The 22,004-nt window shown below is 36.4% G+C and overlaps 1 protein-coding gene across 13 annotated transcripts in view; it reads right to left on the bottom strand.

Annotated features, from left to right (window-relative positions):
• Window positions 1–22,004, bottom strand: part of BIRC6 (baculoviral IAP repeat containing 6) — a 235,501-nt gene that overhangs the window by 29,408 nt on the left and 184,089 nt on the right. For 12 of the 13 annotated variants that reach the window (XM_045979750.1, XM_045979752.1, XM_045979760.1 and 9 more), the window contains 3 exons: window positions 16,672–16,882; window positions 1,864–2,009; window positions 1,058–1,168 (listed from right to left, as the gene is read on the bottom strand). In XM_045979750.1, the coding sequence (XP_045835706.1) occupies window positions 1,058–1,168; window positions 1,864–2,009; window positions 16,672–16,882 (468 nt within the window). Of the gene's footprint in view, window positions 1–1,057; window positions 1,169–1,863; window positions 2,010–4,760; window positions 4,934–16,671; window positions 16,883–22,004 lie in introns of those variants that run through there. The other variant, XR_006815144.1, reaches the window with a different exon arrangement.

Genomic DNA, 22,004 nt, shown 5'->3' with positions numbered 1-22,004 from the left:
GACCCATGACCCTGAGAGATTATGACCTGAGCTGAAAAGAGTTGGACACCTAACCAAATGAGCCACTCACAAGCCCCCTGAATTCAAGTGTTTATTAAACAAAATGGTCACAACCTACAACGGCTGGCACAAAACCATCCAAAAACATGGATCCCTTGGCAAAACTGTTACATTCTTTCTGAATAACAGTATATACACTTCACCGCAATTCTTCCAATCTTAAGATGATGAACAAGACCTTTCAAAGGTCTGCCTGAGTGCTTTATCATTTTCAGATATATTACTACATGTGTTTTTATTGCAACCCTGGGAGGTAAGGTAGAGCAAAAACGAAATGATTTATACAGAAGTTTCAAAGACAGTATGACAAAAATCTATGTATTTTTACTCTTGCCTTAGTGTTCTTTTTCATACAGTTCAAATCATTTGGCTGGTTCTCAAGGGTGGAAAAAAGGCACAGATAACAGCAGTTAACAATGGTCACCAAAATTTAGAATTCTACTGTTTATTTATAGGCTAGCTATCACCTTATGGGGGAGACTGAGAGGCTCTTTTCTTCAGTCTTTGTCTAGAGTTTTGGAATAGGAAAGGCTACAAGTGAACTCTACATAACTCGATTTTCCAAAGGCAAATCTCTAAATGGAATTCTAAAGTGGCAAAAGTAACAGACTTAGTTCAAGGTCCCAGGTCTGAGCTTCCTTTAGGCCAAGATATAAAGAAACGGAGAGGTCTTAAAGAAAGCAAGCCACTTTCTGTCTGTTCATTAGACATATGATTTGGGTTTTCTTTTCCCCCCCTTCGTTTCTCAAGAATCATGATTCCCCAAATATAACTAAAAATATATAATTCCAGAGATAAAAAGATAAAAATTTTTGCACGTGTGTGCACATATACCTACTCTATACATACGGTGCACACACACATATACACAAGATATGCATGATTCATGGTACAAGCAACTTTTAAAATCTTTACTTCACTAGAGTGAACACATTTCAGTAGCACTATTACACAATGTGAAAGATCTCAAGAAACGAAGATTAAAACTTCAACTTACCAAACTGCAACTTCTTCATAACAGCCACATATTTTTCTTCAAGTGATTTCAATACTGATAAAGGTTTGGGTTTCATAGCCACCTTCTTTGAATATTCACCTAGTTTTTTTTCTGTTGTTTAATATTTCAAGATAAATAACGTAAGCATACATTTTATAAGATTAAAACAAAAACAATTAACTTCAAGAGTTCAAAGTTTGAATTCTAAAAAGTTACCCAATTCTTCACAATTATCTTTCTATTGTACTCATTTAAGAACAAAAGATTTTTCTATTTCACAAATAAAACTAAGAGAGCTAAAACCCTTACCAACTTTAAAACTTAAATTCTTAAAATGTTCATTAGTTTTATCTAGTCAGGCAAAACAGAAGTAAAACAGGTAATAGAGAATTATTTATATCTCCTATTGCTAAGACACGAAAATACCGATTTGAACTACATTCTCACACACTGTCTTCAGTGCTCTTTCCTATCCATCATTTCCTATCCAAAATAATGGCATTTTTCAATTTCACAACTATCAACAGGAAGGAGAGAAAATCAGGATACATATTCGTAGCCTACCGAATCTAGTACATTAGTAATCATACATAATAGTAATAAATTAGTACTCATACATAATAGAAATAAATATTTTAAAATTAGAGACTATTCATGATTAACTTGAAAACCTGGCAATGAAATTTTCAGGTACAGGAACTTGCTTGAAAACCATTACCACAGAGGAAAAAGAGAGGCAGTTTTCAGAAGTAAATGAAACATCTCCAGATCAAAAGAAAAGTCGCAGAGAAGGGGCAGTGCTGTACCTTGGTTGGCCTGCCGCAAACTGGTAGTGGCTGCGTGGACGATCTCAGCAGTCTTCTGGATGTCCGGTACCAACAGCGTAAGTCCTTCCGGTTCTTGATCAGATGCATCTGGTTTTACTCCTGTTTTAACATTTTCCCTTTTAGATCTGAATTTTTTTTAAAATATGGAAAGAAATGCAAGGAAAATTAAGATTTTAGGATTGAAAAGTAAGTACCTTCATAAGCCAAAAAGTGGTTAAAAATCAAAAGGATAGTGTGTATTTCATTTGACACACATAAGATACATAGCAGAAATAGTTTGAACTACATTCATTGTTGCTTTTAAAGTCATACAATAATGCTTAGTATAATAAATAGTTTTGGGTAGGTTTTCCCTTCAAATGCAATAAACAAACACTATAGAAATACCATACTGTAAGAAGACCCAGATACCTGAAACGTCCTTGGATTCACACTTTTATAGTAACTTACAGTATTTATAAATACCTAGAAGTAGAGAAGTCACTTCTACTATCCAAAATTGAGAGAGGTCTATCCTCGTCTTCTAAGACTTGGGAATCAAAGGACCATATGTAGTTTTTCACTTTAATAGTATTTGTATTTCACTCAGAGTAAATGTGTTACTTCTCAAGGGGAAAAATAAAAGAACTATCCCAGAGTAAAATGCAGGTTCACTGCTAGGGATTTAAATATAATGTGCTTTTATCCATGGACTGTATTTTACACTAAGTTTTAGGGCATATCGTTTCAGAGGCATTCCCTAGTCAGGGTCTAAAATGTACCCAACCTTTTATCAAATTTTATATAATAATAGGATGTACTACAACAATGTCTCAGTCTCTAAGGCATCAAAATGTTTCTTTAAATTTTCTAGATGAATACAGAATTTTATAAGTCATTGAAAATAATAAGTGAATATCAATGTCCTTTTTTCTATTTCAACTCTCAGCACACATTATTTACATAATAATTGTTACACTATTGCTTAGATACTAAAAATTTACATCATATATACTAACATTTACATATTTGTTAATTCATTAAACAACTAATATAAACTAAAATCATATATAAATAAAGGTGTTTAAAATATTCATGCTAAGGTATCATCTAGACTCCATATCACTTATTTTTCTAGTTGTATACCTACCAAGAAAACGACTTGGCAATTTTATTAAAACAGTATTTCACAAAGTGGGCATGGAGCTTTAGAGAACTATACAAAGACTAACAGAAGGTAGAAGAGTCCTTAACAAAATGATATTGCTATTTATGTATAAATAAATTGTTCCTTATCACAGAGTAAAAAATCTGCTCAGAAGCAATTCAGAGTTTCATTTTAGGGAGATGGTAAGAGGTACATTACGAAGTGCCACTCAGGCGGGTAGCAAGGGCAAACATATATAGTATCATGCATGTGTTCTGAATTAATTCCCATAGTGTGTGAAAAAACGAGTATCCACAGATATTTTTAACTATAAGGTATATATTGCTTAACCTGGTTAAGATGACTTAACTTAATGTGTCTACTGGGTTACTGCCTTTTCTCCTATGCTCTTCTTATCTTCCCTGAGGTATAAGAAGTCACAGAGAACACACGGCCCACTTTCCTTTGCCACTCAGGACCATTTGGTAGATGTTATATGGTACATTATTTCAGTCAACTCCTGCATGTGTATCCATGTATATGAACATCTGTGTTTGCATGTGTATGTAAGGAGAATAGAGTGAATGAATGTTTTAAGACTGAAATAGCAGGCATTTTAAATGTTAGAATCAAGTAAGTTATTGGGTCTTTTATAGCTATGAAATAAAGTTGAGATTATAAATTTAATAGTCTGTCTGCTAATTTTCTTAAAGATACAATTCTGGTAGATAAGCCCAAATAGATTCTCAATTTCTGAATTTACCAACAGCTATTCACAATCAGTGACAAACAATGAGGGCCAAGAAAAGTGCATAAGCTGCTTGACAGTACTCCTTTTGAATTTAAAAGGATTCTTTCTCCCTGCCAGTTGTAAATGATTCTACCTCTAATACCAGGGCTTAAAAGTTTCTTAATAGGGCTACTGACTGTAATAGGAAAACAACAGTAAGTAGTGTGAAAAAAAAACAGAAGAGTTATCATTATAGCCATAATAAAATAAAGATGGTTTCCCAAAACCCGTCATCAACAGTTGAGCCACTGTGTGCTCAATGAAGATTTCACTTAAGAAACACATCTTGCCAAGCAGAGAAGAAAGATATGGAAGTGAAGCTCATTTTTCCAGAATTAGGGTATTTTCTCCTTGAAGAAATAAGAATGTCTGGCATGGAGAGTGCACTGCATCAGTGCAATTTAGAACAAGTTACGCTTGGAAAAAGCACTCATTCCAGATTTCAAGGCCTACACATGAATACCAATTTCCTAATTCCAGTTTTTAAAAGATGATTAGTAGGAGACATTTCTATTATTAAAATAGTTCAAATAGGATGGTAAATTTTATATATTTTTTTGACCACCAAATTAAAAAAATGTTAACGAAGGGCAAAAATTTACAAAAGTTTGGAAAGTATTATTTTTTTATATCAAATGTGTGAAAGAAATGATCTTGTATATCTCATTTTGAAGATACTGGTTAACTCATAAAACAGATATATTCTAGACCTTTACATCAGGTTCAAATGAGAAATTTTTACGTGAATCATCTTCTTGACAAAAACATACAGGAGAAAAAGGGATAATGTCCAAAAGGCAAGAGTACTTCAAATTTATGAAGAACATACACTCCCTGCCTAACGATGACTACAACTAGTCATTGTCTAATATTAAACTACAGCCAGCAGTCTCTTTTCTATAAAAGTTGCAGGTTACTGTCAACCCATATGTAGGCCCAGCTCATGAAAAAAGGCCATACCTTAGCTCACATCCTGAAGTCTGTGGGAAAAGCTATTTGAGTTCAAGGCACCTAGCTGGAAGTAGGTCTTTGAGACTGACAATGGATCCAACATGGTAAAAGCAATCAGCGACGGCCGCTACCATGGTATCCGCTGCTTTGTGCATACGTTGAATCTGGTTGTGATCACTGCCCTGAAGAAATACGAGGAATCAACTGAAGTTTCTACTATTGCACAGAATTATCTGCAAACATTTTCCACTATGCTGTGAATTCCAACTAAATAGCTAACAAATTAGCAAATGTTGGCTCTGCGACATATAATCTGAACTAGGATGTGAGCAGAATGGGTAATCTTTCTTGTCAAAACAAAAGAAAAAAGCCCATAACTCAAACATTCAGTTATAGTGACCTGCTTCTGCTAACACTATCACCCAAAATAAGTTGGATTTTTGTTAAGACTAAATGCAAAATATCAGAATTATGTTCTTTTATAATCTATAAACTGAAAATAGCTTAATATAGCTATTTTCTTGGTAGAACATTAGGAAAGATCACCTCCATTCCCTGGGCTCCAAATTCTGAAGTCAAAACTGTAACACAATTGAAATAAACATTTTAAAAGTAGAACCATGTTGAAGAAGTAATCTGTAGACAACATGCTGACATGTCCAGATTCCAGAACTATTAGCATCTTAGAGGAAGATTCTAAAACTGTAAGCAAATGAAACTTCTACATTTTTCTGTAAACCAATGCATCATATAATACTCCATAGTTCTAAAGCTCTTTGGCAGGGATTAAAGACCGAAACAAATTAAGATTAAAAGTAAGCAAGAAGATTTTAAAAAATATTACTGTGGAGAACTATTTGCTACTAATTATCTCCAGAAAATATGAAAATAATTCTTGAAATGCATCACTAAGTGGAGCGAGGACCTATGTAAGATGAATGCTTTTCACTGTTAGCTTAAAGCTTAGTTTTTAACTGATTCTCTTTTGTTTTTATTTAAACTTTTTCCAAATGGTAAGTACCAATTTTAGTTTCCAATTCAATTTAAAATTGAAAATAAAATCTTCCTTGTCTTGGAAAGCATAAATGAGTACTGTAAGAGAAGGAAATATTCAAAACAGAGGTATGAGAAGCCTTTAAAAATAAATCTTGATTTCTAGGTTAGATAAAAATACAATTTTTAGGTCAGATTAGGTATCACAGGACAAAATGAAGGTACTGTGTGCTACTATGGAATGGAGAGCCACAAATAATATGCTTCACCATGGGAAAATCCAATGGAGGCAAATAAAAGATAGTAAAATAAATGTTAGTATTGCTGTCTCCATCACCAAGTAAAAGACTGATGAACTACTAAATCTGTTCAAGGTCATAAAAAAAAGAAACTTAAAAAAAAGTATGTGTGTATATGTATGGTTACAACAAATGCTTCCTGGCTATGAAACCAGGACTCTTTTGTTCTGCAGGTGTGAGGGAGAGGATAAAGAGGAGAAACTAGGAAATGTTTTCCAACAGAAACAAAAGTAGGGGGCTGGAACTGAAATTCTTTATTAACTGACTGAAGCCCTAGTGGAATAGCTTAAAGCAGTTATAGTAGGAGAGTCTGATAAAAAAAATATGCATTTTTAGCAGATCAACTAAATTTGTGCTTAGATAAAAGGGAACTGAATATTTCTACAAGAGAATTCAGGTACTTTTAAATATGATGAACTTCTTTGCACCAGGAAGGCGCTTTGAGCTAGCTAAGGGAACCAGCAATGAAGCACGGCTGCGTCCATGCTGCTAAAGAGGAGTACCATGTCCAGAGCACCTTGAACTCTCAGCACAGAGGCACCTTGTCACATCCGCGTTAGCGATTCACACTACTTGATTGATAGCAAGTACCTCTTTCAAATTTTTGGAGAAGTATACTACATATGATTATTTGCCTACTGGAATCCAGCAGGAAAAGTCCATATAGAAGATTAAAGATAAAATAACTGCCTTTGTTCCTGCTCCAAGGAAGCTGTGAGGTGCCACACTTACTCAAAAGTGAAACCAAACTACAATGGCTATAGTCTCACTTTGTTCTGAGAGAACACAGGCTGGAAGAGCCAGCAAAAACTGAATTTCGCCAGGACTGGTATGTAAAAGCGCAAGGGGTCACATCTTCACAGTGTGACTATTTTGTGGACAAAAGATTGCATTTTCACAGTAGACAATTATATTTCAAGTGGAAATGATTATATGTATATGTCTGTGTGTAAGTTTATATATGTGTGTGTATATACATACATATATATGTGTGTGTCTGAAGTATTATGCTACCATCCCTTTATTAATAGAGGTGAGTTGATTTCAAGTTCTTTCATGCTGAAGTCTATAATAAAATGTTGATCAATAATCAGTCATAAAGTGAGTGGCGGTGTATTTTTGCTTGTTCTTTTAAAAAAAGATTTACTGACTTATTTTAGAGACAGCAAGTGGGGGGAGGGGCAGAGGGAGAAGGAGAAAGACCGAAAATCTCCAGCAGACTTCTTGCTGAATGGGAGCCTGACGTGGGGCTCAAGATTATGGGCTAAGCAGTAATCAAGAGTGGGAGACTTAGTGGACTGAGCCACCTAGGCTCAGATATTTATTTATTTATTTTATTATTATTTTTTAATTAAAGATTTTTATTTATTTATTTGACAGACAGAGATCACAAGTAGGCAGAGAGGTAGGCAGAGAGAAAGGAGGAAGCAGGCTCCCTGCTTGAGCAGAGAGCCCGATGCGGGGCTCGATTCCAAGACCCCCGAGATCACGACCTGAGCCGAAGGCAGAGGCTTTAACCCACTGAGCCACCCAGGCGCCCCCTAGGCTCAGATATTTAAATATCAAGTATTGCTATATAAATTCTTTCTTTTTAAAAAAAAATTTATTTATTCGAGAGAGAACATAGTGGCGGGGTGGGAGGGAAGGCAGTGATGGCAGAGGGAGAGGGAGAAGTAGGCTACCCGCTGAGCAGGGAGCCCAATGGAGGGCTGAATCCCAGGACCCTGGGATCATGATCTGAGCTGAAGGCAGAGGCTTAACCCACTGAGCCACCCAGGTGCCCCCTAGGCTCAGATATTTAAATATCAAGTATTGCTATATAAATTCTTTCTTTTTAAAAAAAAATTTATTTATTCGAGAGAGAACATAGTGGCGGGGTGGGAGGGAAGGCAGTGATGGCAGAGGGAGAGGGAGAAGTAGGCTACCCGCTGAGCAGGGAGCCCAATGGAGGGCTAAATCCCAGGACCCTGAGATCACGACCTGAGCCGAAGGCAGAGGCTTTAACCCACTGAGCCACCCAGGCGCCCCCTAGGCTCAGATATTTAAATATCAAGTATTGCTATATAAATTCTTTCTTTTAAAAAAAAAAATTTATTTATTCGAGAGAGAACATAGTGGCGGGGTGGGAGGGAAGGCAGTGATGGCAGAGGGAGAGGGAGAAGTAGGCTACCCGCTGAGCAGGGAGCCCAATGGAGGGCTGAATCCCAGGACCCTGGGATCATGATCTGAGCTGAAGGCAGATGCTTAACGGACTGAGCCACCCACCCAGGCGCCCCTAATTCTTTCTTGACAAGGCAGTTAAAGATACTAGAAATAAAATAGGTATATTAAAATAAAATAAATAGAAATAAAAAGGTATATTAAGACAGCAATAAAATTCAGAAATGGAAAATTAACAGGGTGGGGAGAAACTTCTTTTACAACATAGAAAAAACAATGTTATCACCTACCCACTGCCCTAATCTATGCAAACTGATACCAAATCAGCCTTAAAAGACAGCAGAGGACAAATACATCAATAACCAAGAAATTTTCAGGAGTGTTTTTTATTAATTCTTTTGAGCAAGAAAAACATCTAATGGGTAAAGCTGACTCACTCTTCACCTAAAGTGATAATTATATAAAGTTGCTCCCTGCTCATGTACTAGAGAGACCAAAAAACAGTGAAGGTTAGGTTTACTTCAGTAATGTAATTACCTCTTAGGCATAAGTCAAATGCTACGCATAGCTAATGAAATATGCTGCCTTTTAATGGCCTATCATGACTTGAAAATTCTTTACGGTAATGAAAAAAGATGAGTAAAGGAAATAGCAGAAAAACTCTGTAGAATTTGCATTATTGTATACAGTTTTATAATTATTAAAAGCAAAATTTTCAACTAGAAAGTAATTTTACTTCACTGTTAACATTAAAAAAAAATCATGTGTCATAAATATCTAAAGCCAGCTCAGAAACACCCCCACTTGCTAATTATTCACTGATGCACATACTGAATTGTTACTGGGAGTTAAGTTAAATTTAGTGGATAAAGTATTTTTTAAATTTAATTTTAAATTTTTTTTAAAACAGTTTTTGTTGTTGTTTTTTTTTTTTTTTAGATTTTATTTACTTATTTGACAGACAAGGAGGCAGAGAGGCAGGCAGAGACAGAGGAGAAAGCAGGCTCTCCGCAGAGCGGAGAGCCCAATGCAGGGCTCGATCCCAGGACCCTGGGATCATGACCCGAGCGGAAGGCAGAGGCTTCAACCCACTGAGCCACCCAGGCGCCCCTAATTTTTAATTTTTAAATTATGTTATGTTAGTCACTATATAGTACTTCATTAGTTTTTGATGTAGTATTCCATGATTCATTGTTTGCATGTAACAGTAGCTAAATATATTTGACTGGGACAGAGAAGGTACGAGTTATTGAGCTCTGCCATTAAGCATCAGAGGACCTAAAACAAATCACACCTTGTTTTCCTCATTTATAAGAAAGGAGGACCCGAGCTACCTGAACCCCAGAGAGTTCTCTACAGCTCTGAAACCTGAAACCTAGAGATAATACGGGACACGTTGTGATGTGCCCAAGATTTGTTACAAGCTAATCTTTTTTAGTTACAGGCTAATCTTTTTAAATTTGTTACAAGCTAAATTTTATTTAGGAAGACACTTCAAATTCTGCAATAATTCAGAGTGCTTAAAATATTGTTTGAGATTAAGATAATAGACACTGTCCTGATACATAAAGCTCGTATGTGATCTGATAAGGAATAATAATTTCGTACTGTTATGTTATACTACACAGAGAGAAGTATAAAGTCAATTTATAATTTTTTATGAGTTTTTTTGTTAATCATTTAAATCATAGAATAAATTGTATTTTGGCATTTGATCAATGTGTTTTTCAAGAACCAGCTAAGCCTCAAGTCTAGCCATTCTACACACATGAACCCTAAGTGATCAGTGAACTATTCTGATCAGAGGTAGCAATGGTACATCCGGAGTAATGGTCAATTGACTTGTCTTTCTTCATTAAAGTTTTGTTTTTAATAATGAAGATCACAAGCATCAGGAGACTGGGAGCAACAGGCCAGATATATAACCTACTGCTAAGTTTTTAATGTTAAACTCTTTTAAGCAGTGGTTTCATTCTCAAACAACAATAGTATTTCTTGCCTACTGCTCTGAGCAGGAAAAACTGATATATATCTGCGAAATTTTGAAACTAAATGTATTACAGAGAATTAAGGTTATAATATTACCTCCATGTATTTTTTTATATAACTATATGCTACCATATATCTACTTTAACTTACCCTACAATTTAAAGCAGCTTATATAATTCTCAAGAAAAAAGAAAGGAATTCCATACAAGCACAGAGCTCAAAACACAAATACTACACTACTCAAAATTACTTCTAACTGGCAGAACAAAAGGAATCCAAGAAATACTCTGGTGTTCAGCCTGCCTAAGTCATTGATCTGACAGGTATGGAAATTCATTTTCATCTGATTCTGACCCCTTATAATTGGTATAAAATTAAGTGGCAGTGAGTCTGGACTTATGCATCAATGAACATCTAATCACAGGCTGTCTCTGGGCTGTGGGTAACTCTGCTGATAACTCTGCATGTGTCTTTGCATTCTATGTGATATGCTCTCTTGTTCTCAATGTGCTTTCTCACCATCTCTCTAGTTCTCTTTTGTCTCTGTGGAACTATTTCTTTCCACTGCTTGTAGGTAAAATTAAAAAGTATTAAACACAAAAATCATTAAATCATGAAACTGAAGAAAAAAGCCAGAAATTAAGACTTTGTGGGTAAAATAAACAAGAAGCCAGTAAATTTTTTCTGCAACTGGCAAGAAAGGAAGGGTTAGTACTGGTACACTGAGGGCACTAGAAAGAGGGAGAACTTATGAATGAGGAAAATTCACCAAGGGACTTAATTCCACTTAGAGTACAAGTCCTGTGCGCATAAATATTCAACTCTTTGATCTTCACAGGTGCCTCGGATGGCTGTGGACAAGCAAAGGAAATGGAGCTCTTTATCATTTTGGAAGTCCACTGTTCTTTCTACTGAAGTGATTACTAAGGTGGCTTCTGAACAGTATCTCTGAAATAAAGTAACAAACTACCGTATATTTTGGAAGCAAAGTTAAACAGAAACAATATTTACAGTTTAATTAACCACTTCCCCAATTTTGCTGAAACTACTACCAAAAATGTCAAATGAAAAACAAAAAAGTACAAAATTTCCTGATGAAAGCCTCCCAGAATGCTCCAATACTATTTGGGTTTCAAGTGATAGATCATGGAAGAAAATGGCCTGAGTAGAGAATTATATATAACCTTATAGGCACAGCTGCTTTCAAACTGATATACAACTAAGGTACAAAACATGTCATCTGTATTTTAAAAAACAGATTCCTGAAAAAATCCTGATGACTAATTAATTAAAATGCGGAATATAAAATTCTCTGCTCTGAAGTGATACAATTTTGCCTATTCCTTTGTGCTTCTAAAAGGAACGTTATTCCTAATTTACCTTAAGCTAAATGCTAATAATCAGTCCACAGCAGTATTAATCAGTTCATCTACCCATGGGACTCAAATTAGCTCTATGCAGTTATACATTGTGAATATTGAAAGGATGGGTTAGGAAAGGTGATGGATAGTAAAAATAAAGAATCATGAATAAAAGAATATTAAAATAGTATCATATTTAGGAAGTTCTTAATGCAATTTGGACAGTGAATATCATAAACTAGGAGTACTACATTCACTCCCTAAGTGGTGTTCTAGTTTACACTAAATATCAACTCCATCAGAATACTACACCAGTCATCAAACTATTGCCACCCGTAAGAGGTAATCATTTTATGAAGATATAATTATGATTGAAGGAAATTTGAAACATGCCTTAGAGTCTATTATTTCAAAAATTAAAATTCAGAAGCTACTTTTCAGATATATGTATGTGTGTGCATTGACATGCATGCATCTATAATTATATCTCATACAAACAATAGCAAAAACTCAGTATTTACAGAACTACAAGGCATACAAGGCATTCCACTGTTGTGCCACCATGGCAACAACTCTAGCTCCTCCTCTAAGCAGTCATTCTTTTTTTCTTTTTTTCTTTTTCTTAATATTTAATTTATTTACTTGACAGAGACATAGCAGGAGAGGGAACACAGCAGGGGGAGTGGGAGGCTCCCGGCTCAGCAGGGTGCCCGATGCAGGGCTCTATCCCAGGATCCCGGGATCATGACCTGACCTGAAGGCAGTCGCTAAACAACTGAGCCACCCAGGTGCCCCTAAGCAGTCATTCTTGCTCAAGCCTTTGAGTACATAGAAAGTTGGGTAATGAAAATCTGACCAGATCTTTGAAATCCTTTCAGTAGCTGATCCACTCTAAGAGCAAGTAACTATAAATACACCCCTTTCACCTTTGAGCTCCTGCTTTCCTCTCTAGCCTCATCTCCCACCCATATATATACTATATCCAAGTCATACAAAATTTCTTTAGGTTTCCCTGAATATGTGGTACTTTCTTTCATTGCTAACATTATTCTCAGTTTGGTATACCAGCCCACTGCCCCACTTCATCTAAGTAATTCCTACTTATTCTGTAGGTCTCCAAATCAGGTTTGATTCCATCACTAATGTCTTCTACTTCTAATATGCTGTATACTGTGTAATTAAAACTGCTGAGTTATTGTTTACCCCATTTATCTGTCAGTCCCTTAGAAGAAGGCCCCAATTTTCTTACTATGCTCCCATGAACATTCAATATACATCTGTTAAATGAACAAATCAGGCACGCTCTTGTGACCAAGCCAGCTCTCCCCCATCTAAATATAATCACAATGTCTAATGTACAACTTAGGTAATAGCCAGGTACATGATCTGCCTCTTCAGTTTCTTTTTTTTTTTTTTAATATTTTATTTATTTATTTGAGAGAGAGAGAGATCACAAGTAGAGCAGCAGGCAGAGAGAGAGGGGGAAGCAGGCTCCCTGCAGAGCAGAGAGCCCGATGCGGGGCTCGATCCCAGGACCCTGAGACCATGACCTGAGCCGAAGGCAGCGGCTTAACCCACTGAGCCACCCAGGCGCCCTGCCTCTTAAGTTTCTTAAGAGTATCTCTCTCTCTCCTCTGACAGAAGGTTTCTAGCATGGCTGGGGGAGAGTCAGCCCACCTATATAATCTCCTTCATTCTTTGAATTTTGAGATCAAAATCGGTTGGGACAGAATAATCTCAATCGGGTTATTCCCAGGAGGAAAGTGAACTTCCTTTCAATATTGGGACAAAACTCTCATTTGTCTCATCCACAAAAGGAAGATTAAACATAATTAACAACCAAGAACTTGCTCTTATTTTAAAAAAAAGAAAAACTATACTAAAAAACTATACTATAAAAACCATACTAAAAAGATGTACTTTATTCACCCTTACATTTCTGAGAGCAGAGACAAAAATAATGTAAAAATTTTCTGAGCTGAGATACACCTACACATTATTTCTAAAGTCACATCTCCAAACCCTGCTAATACAATGAAACATATCTTAAAAGTGATCAATGAACAAAATATATTCTCCCTGTCCATTCTTTTTTTTTTTTTTTTTTTAGATTTTATTTATTTATTTGACAGATAGAGATCACAAGTAGGGAGAGAGGCAGGCAGAGAGAGAGAGAGGAGGAAGCAGGCTCCCTGCAGAGCAGAGAGCCTGATGCGGGGCTCGATCCCAGGACCCCAAGATCACGACCTGAGCGAAAGGCAGAGGCTTTAACCCACTGAGCCACCCAGGCGCCCTGCTCTGTCCATTCTTAAGAGTATCCTTAAACCTGTATTAAAAAATACAGTTGGGTTGGGCAGAGCAGGTGGGGCGAAGGGAAGTTTCATACTTTCAAACAGTGTTAAAATTGAACTTAGCCGATTGCTGTAGGTATAAACACTAAAAGGAAACTGGACTACACTACTCACTTTATTAGAGTTCTAGTATAATGAAAATATGAAAAGAAATACATCGTTAAGTCCTGACAGGCTAGAAGAGAATAGATTTTATCCCCTCTCTCTGTGAAGTGGAAAATGAACTCTCAATGTGTCAAACCTCAAAAGGCAAATAGGGATTTTAAAAAATGTATGTCTTTGCTGGTTTTTTCTAACAGATGCTATAAAACAACAGATATCATGAACAATCCTAAGAAGAATATTCAAATCCTAATGTAAAATGATCATTGTTTCTTCATTACTAAAACAGTTATTAAAAATAGTTACTGTACAGAGTCACCAGAGATAAAATAATGTAAATAAAATGAGCTCTGAAGAGTCATTACGATCTTTCCATGTATGTTTCACTGGTACAGAATTTACAGGTGCGAAGTGCTACTTTTCTTACTGAAGAAGGAAAAGAATTTGAAGAATTTTTTTTTCCCAGCAGAAAAAGTAGAAAAACAAAAAAACTCCAATTAAGTGAAACTCAGTTATCCTCTAAATGAAATTATATTTTTGTAATGAATCATCAATATATTAGATAGAAGTCAAGTTTACTTTTAAAAAATACGATGTATGTTATGGAAGCAGGAAATATATTAACTTAAGGAAAGCAACAAAAAAGGTGCTTTGATATACAAATTCCATTTCCTGCAATAAGCATCTCCCATAATTACCTTAGAATTCAACACACTGTAACTCCATTTTTGCAGGATCCAACAGAAATTATAGCTTAAGGAAATATGTAATATAAACAGTTGTTCTTTTTTTTTTAAAGATTTTACTTATTTATTTGACAGACAGAGATCACAAGTAGGCAGAGAGGGAGGCAGAGAGAGAGGAGGAAGCAGGCTCCCTGCTGAGCAGAGAGCCAGATGCGGGGCTCAATCCCAGGACCCTGAGATCATGACCTGCGCGGAAGGCAGAGGCCTTAACCCACTGAGCCACCCAGGCGCCCCTAAACAGTTGTTCTTATTTTAATGGTCTTATTTTCACATTTATACCACCATAAATTTGTGATAGTATTTTTAATTAAAGTGGTAATTATGACTACATTCCAAATTGTCACACATTTTTTCATCTAATAAAATACTCCTGGGAAAAAAACACTCAAGGTTTCATAAATTTTCAATTTTGTTATCAACTAATACACCTCAAAATACAGGAAGATGAGGTATAGAAACACAGGGCAAGATTCCCCCAAAATACACAAGGTCAATTTCAAAGCTCTGTATACTTTATATTAACTGCTTTGTCAAGAAATGTATGTTTATTGTACAATAAGGAACAGAGCTGGCCAGGGTAAAGAGAGGCGATGTTCAATTAGATGTTTCTCAGTGAGACATTGGCCCAATTAGAAAATTAGTCTTTCAGTTCAATTTTGACAGGACACTATTTTTAGGTATGCCAGCTGCCTATTTACCAGTTAGATTTTTGCCATGATGAAGGATGGGACCATACAAAATGTTCTCTTCTCTACAACATAAACAATCTATCAAAGATTATATACCTTTACCTTTTCCTTCCCTGGTAAAAGTAGAATGAACCTACAGCTTTTCATGTTTCTACCAAGTGGCTCTTTTTTAAATGCCTTATCCAATTTATGATCCTTAACTGCTTGGCAGTGAGCCATTAGCTTTTAAAGTGATATATATAATAAACTAAGAGAGTCAAATTACTGCAGCACTGATTCTCCCTGAAAAAAATTATTCTTTCAGTGACCAATTCTCTGCCATCATTTGATGTGTTTCTCAAATTTTAGTATCTTAAAAAAATAAGTGAGAATAGGTAGAACAAATATAAAGATGCCGAAGAACATTAATTGACTCAAAAGACCAGTGACAAAAGAGTGAATTTCCACTGGCCGTATAAATGGCTTAAAAATCAGAATTTACATAAAACACACAACCACTGAACAGATTCTGCTAAGATAAGAAAAAGGTTTACTGCATTTCTTAAAAGAGTTTTTGTTAACTCAACATCTGGATCTAATGAAGTATAAACTTAAGCCAAAAATTCACCGAACAATTAAATTTATCAAGAAGATAAATACGAACTTTATTATAACTACAACAAATAAATACTGAATCCTCTCACTTCTGAAAGTGAGATAATAGCAGGTATCAAAATGAAACACAAGTAATCCATAAACCCAACAATTCTATTTCCATGAATCTACTGGGTGATTTCTACAAGCCTCAAAAGATTATATATGAGGTTATAAACTGAAAATAACCCAAATGTCCACTAATACATGGTTAAATAAAATACAGCATCTACAAACAATGTGTAATTGGAAGTATTAAGAACAGTATCTGCCAATATGTTATTTACTGGCACTGAAAGGTGTCTTTGGCACCAATATTGACTAAGACTAGCATCCATCTGTGTAACAGGTACAAAATGACAGAATTTAAGATAAACTCCATACCTATAACTGTAAGACTGCACAAGGAGAAGTCTGATAAGTCACTGTGAATAAATGTTTCTGAGTGTAGGATTTGGTGGGTACGTTTTCTTTGTGGTTTTAGATCTTGCTTGTATGCATGTGTGTTTAATCAATATATGTCCTTTTTAAAAACCCACAAAGCTATTTAAAAAAAGACAGGGGACACAATGAAGAGAAATGAACCAAGTACACTACCTTAAACGGTTGGTGTAGGTATCAACACAAGTCTTCATTTTGGCTAATAAGGTACCGACAGAAGTTTGACATTCTGACTGTTCTTCTTCCTCTTCACCATTCTCTGTAGAAAGAGGCAACAGTAGGGGCACCATGGACGTACAAGAAGCAATGGCCCGGAGCAATTCCAGCAGGGCTCGATAGAGAGGCACATGTCTCGCCATGTCAAGAACTGTAAGGAGAAAGCATAAAATGAGAACATGTGCAATATAAAAGTCAGTCTACAGCCATGTGAAATCTTTTCTCATAAAGGTTTATTTTATTTATTTTGAGAGAGAGAGAAAGAGCAAGCAAGAGAGCGCATGTGAGCAGGACTGAGAGGCAGAGGGAGAAGCTTGAGCAGATGCACCGCTGGGTGTGGAGCCCAATATGGGGGCTTGATCTCATGACCTGAGTGGAAATTGTAACTGAGTGAGCCACCCAGGTGCCCTGCTTCTGCTCAGATCATTTTTTTTTTTTTTAAGATTTATTTATTTGAGAGAAAAAGAGAGAAAGCGAGTGAGTGAACGAGCAGGGGGAGGGAGAGAGGGAGAAAATCCTCAAGTCAACTCCCCACTGAGTCTAAGCCTGAGTGTGTCTCAATCCCAGAGATCACGGCCCCAGCTGAAACCGAGAGTTGGATGCTCAACTGACGGAGCCACCCAGGCACCCCTTTTCTCAGATTTTAAGATTAACTGATATTCGACTGAAAATCTGCTGGATAGGACAAGAATACAGCAGCGAAGAAAAGTTTAAACAAAACCCCTGTCCTTGTATAGCTTACATTCTAGGCAGAGGACAAATGAGTAAAAAATTTTTTCAGACACTAAGAAGTACGCTGATGGCTACAGAAAAGATTGAAATGGGGAAGTAGAATGGGGGGGGGTAGACCTACTGAGGCAGGCCTGCTTCACTACCCACAGACCTATACTGAGATTGAGTTATGGGGGATGAGGCACAGGATTCCTGAACTCTACGTGGCAACTGATTAAAACTTATTAAAATTAGTCGTGATGGTCTGACAAACGGGAGGCTGTTTAAAGTGACAGAGGTGTAGGGGCTCATTTTACACCTTCCAACAGTGATGGAGAGGACAGAGGTAGAAAAGTACGACTGCTCGTCCTTGCTGTATTTGAAATTTTACCCTCCAACATAATCATGTATAGAATTTTCATATATACTTGCTTATGTTTAAAGTCACTTTTCCAACCCATGACCTAATATTACTACTTACTATAATTTTATAGTAAAACATAGTACACTCCACTTTTCAAGAAAATTCAAGTCAAACCCCAAAGTTACAAATCAACAAGCATAAAACCCAATGTTAATACTTGTGGAAATACAAGAAAGCCAGACTTACATAAGCAGGTATGTATGAAGCTTGACAACCAATACAGTATTATTTAATGCCCACATTCCATGACCCAGCAGTACCACCTGTTCCTACACACCTATCAAACACAATAGAACACTGTTCTTAGGGGCACCTGGCGGGCTCAGTCGATAGGGCACGCAACTCTTCTCCCCTGCCCAAAAAGATTTTTATTTTTGAGCACATGACTCAATCTCAGGGTTGTGAGTTCAAGCCCCATGTTGGGGCCTACTCTTGGCTCATGAGCTTATTTAAGAAAAGATAAAATAAAGAAAAAAATATATATATAAAATACTGTTTTTAAGTTGGAAGCACCCAAAGAGCAATAAATTAAGGATTAAATACACAATAACATCCAAATGATTCTATCCTACACAGCATTTAAGAAGAACACAGCAGATCTCCTACACCTATATCTGAGTGAAATAGTTTGCCAAGTAACACATAAAGATGACATTTATGTAAAGAGACTCAAATATATTTTTTATGGCTGGGGAACTATGTAGGAATACTTAGAGGAAAAGATGAATTTCTAAACATTAATGTTACATACATGAGTTACATCTCACACTAATTATCCTGATAAATCATACATCATTCATGATACGGCTACAGTCTCCTTTTTTAAAAAGTAAGCTATAAACCCAACATGGTGCTTGAACTCACGACCCAGAAATCAAGAGTCACATACATATTCTACCAACTGAGCCAGCAAGGCGCCCCAAGGCTACAGTCTATTTTGAACATTTCTCTCTTTCTTGACTCCTTCACCAGGCATATCACCTTGATAATATATATGTCTAATCCTTTTTCTAGACAATTTTTATTTCTGTGTGTGGATAACTCCTTGGAGAAGGAACTATGGCCCCCACTGTGTGTATGAAAAGCTAAGATTTAGTAAGCTGTACAAGCAGCTAAATAGAATGTAGCAAGACCAACACTGACACTGAGGTATATCTAACTCTAGAGCTTTTTTGTTATATCATGATGCCTCCCGAGTTGTCCAATATAGTAATCACTGGTCATATACAGAGCTACTTAATTTTTTTTTAAAGATTTTATTTATTTATTTGACAGAGAGAAATCACAAGAGAGGCAGGCAGAGAGAGAGGAAAGGAAGCAGGCTCTCCGCTGAGAGAGAGCCCGATGTGGGGCTCGATCCCAGGACCCTGAGATCATGACCTGAGCCGAAGGCAGAGGCTTAACCCACTGAGCCACCCAGGTACCCCCAGAGCTATTTAATTTAATTAAAATATAAAAGAATTAAAAATTCTGTTCCTTGATTATACTAGCCATGTTTCAAGTGGTCAAGAGTCACATGAGCCCATGCTGGACAGCATAGATACAGAATGTTTCCATCATGACAAAAGTTCTCCTGGGGGCGCCTGGGAGGCTCACTGGGGTAAAGTCTCTGCCTTCGGCTCAGGTCATGATCCCAGGGTCCTGGGATCAAGCCCCGCATTGGGCTGTCTGCTCCGCAGGGAGCCTGCTTCCTCCTCTCTCTCTGCCTGCCTCTCTGCCTAGTTGTGATTTCTCTCTGTCAAATAAATAAAATACTTAAAAAAAAAAAAAAAAAAAGGTTCTTCTGGATATTGCCATCTTCAAAAGTCACATTCCTTATATTCTGTTCACATATACAAACCGTGAAAAATAAGTGGGTATATGGGCTCTACCCAAAGAGATGGGTCTTTCTCTGGGAATTGTAGGTATCACATAGAGTAAAAGAAACAACCTCTAGACTATATTCAAAACAGGATGAATACTTCACTTCAAAATCAGTGATATATGCATGTATTGGATATACTTGTATAGTTAGACATAGAATACTGAGAATATTAATCATTAACTAGTAATGGTATTTTCATGCAGAGAGAAGGACTAAGGTTGGGAAGGCAACATTAGGGTGAACTACTTTTTAATCATATGTCATTTTGAACCTTTTTTTTTTTTTTTAAAGATTTATCTATCTGAGGGACTCCTGGGTGGTTCAGTCAGTTAAGCGTCTGCCTTTGGCTCAGGTCGTGATCTCGGGGTCCCGGGATCAAGGTCCAAATCTGGCTTCCCAGCCAGCTAGAAGTCTGCATCTCTTTCTGCTCCTCCCCCCCACTCGTGCGCATGCACACACACTCTCTCAGCTGAATAAAATCTTTGTTTTCTAATGTTGTTTTATTATTTTTTAGAGAGGGGCGGGCAGGGGAGAGAGAAGAGAGAGAGAGAGAGACAGACTCTTAAGCAGGCTCCATGCCCAGCACAACCCTAAGATCATGACCCGAGCGGAAATCAAGAGCTGGACACTTAATGGACTGAGCATCCCAGGTGACCCTGTTTCCCAATGTTATTAAGTAATATATACTTACAGACTTTCCTCAGAGTTTGGTGTTTTTCCTAACACTCTTTTGAACAGAATTCTATGAATGCAATTCATGCTTCATATTATACTTCCAGATAATCTACCCTCCACTGCTCTGCAAGATTCTATTGTTGAAAAAATTAAGCCTAATACAACAAAGCATGCCTTTTTATAATATAAATAATTAATAACATATAATCTCACATTAGAGAAGCAGTAAAATAAATTATATGCTAAACCTCATCATATTAAAGTGACTTCAAACATTAAAGTGACAGGAGCTTATTATATATATAATATAAAAACTGTCTTAGGGGTTTCATAACAAGACATTTTGCCAGGATAATCAACCGGATTAAAAATAAACACCAATTCTCCCTTACAACAAAACAGTTGAGGCAAGATTGTGTCTTTTTTGTTTTGTTTTTAAAGATTTTATTTATTAGAGTGAGGGTGCACAAGCAAGGGAACAGCAGAGGGAGCTGCAGAGGGAGAGATAGAGAAGCAGGTTCCCCACTGAGCAGAGAGCCTGATAATGGGGCTCCATCCCAGAACCTGACCCATCCCAGCACCATCTCAGGATCATGACTTGAGCCAAAGGCAGCTGTTTAACCGACTGAGCCCCACAGGTGCCCCGAGGAAACACTGTGTTTTTATTAAAAGACAATAACCCTGCTGAATTAAACCTAAAATGTTCTGATATATAAATAAATTTTTTGATCCAAAGAATATGAAGAGAGAATCTGACAAAGGACATTTTTTAAAAAATGAAGAAACACATCTCCAAATGGTATAACATAAGCTTCTCACTGATCAATTAAGAATAAATGTATAAATCAGAGCATACGGACTACAAATCCCCAAAGGATAAGAGCAATTATAAGCTCTGCAGTCATTTTCCTCTCTAAAATTGGAACTAAATGATACAGAAAACGATCCTGATTACATTATCAATAAATCACTGAAACCAGAACCTCTAGAAGTAATCTCCCTCTAAAGGTAGCTTCATGTAAAATTTATATAAATTTATATATAAATCTAAATGTGATATTAACTAGGACTCGTAATTGGTGGTACTTAATTGATATTACTATAAAACTTTTAATAATGTCTTTTATTATAGGTAACTAACAATAAAGCACTAAAATTTGTTTCCTAAGCACCCAAAAATGGACTTAGAAAAGGACTGAAATAATACTATTTTCCTGCTTCTTCTGCTTTGTAAGAAAATAAATTTACACATTAAGGGAATAATCATGATGTTCTAAAAACAAAGAAAACTGGACCCTTCTAAACAGAACACTACTGTCTCGAAGGTAAATCATGATTATGACAACAGTAATAGCAGCTAACACTAGGAGCACACATATGCCAGGCAAGAACGGTTGTAAGCATTTTACATAAATATTAATCAACTCAATTCTCACAATTTCATTAGGTAAATGTTATCTTCATTTTCCACATGAGTAAAGTGAAGCACAGAAAGGATGATGAACTTGTTCAAGGCTGCATAATCAGTGATGTGGAAAGGACTGGATTCACAAACAGGTCATCCAGCTCTGAAGCCTAGACCCTTAAGCACTAAAACAT

Source organism: Meles meles, chromosome 15, assembly GCF_922984935.1.
Source record: "Meles meles chromosome 15, mMelMel3.1 paternal haplotype, whole genome shotgun sequence".
In the NCBI taxonomy this organism is placed as follows: Eukaryota; Metazoa; Chordata; class Mammalia; order Carnivora; family Mustelidae; genus Meles; species Meles meles.
The sequence above is the reverse complement of the archived record's forward strand: the minus strand, read 5'-3'. Positions and strand labels throughout refer to the sequence as shown.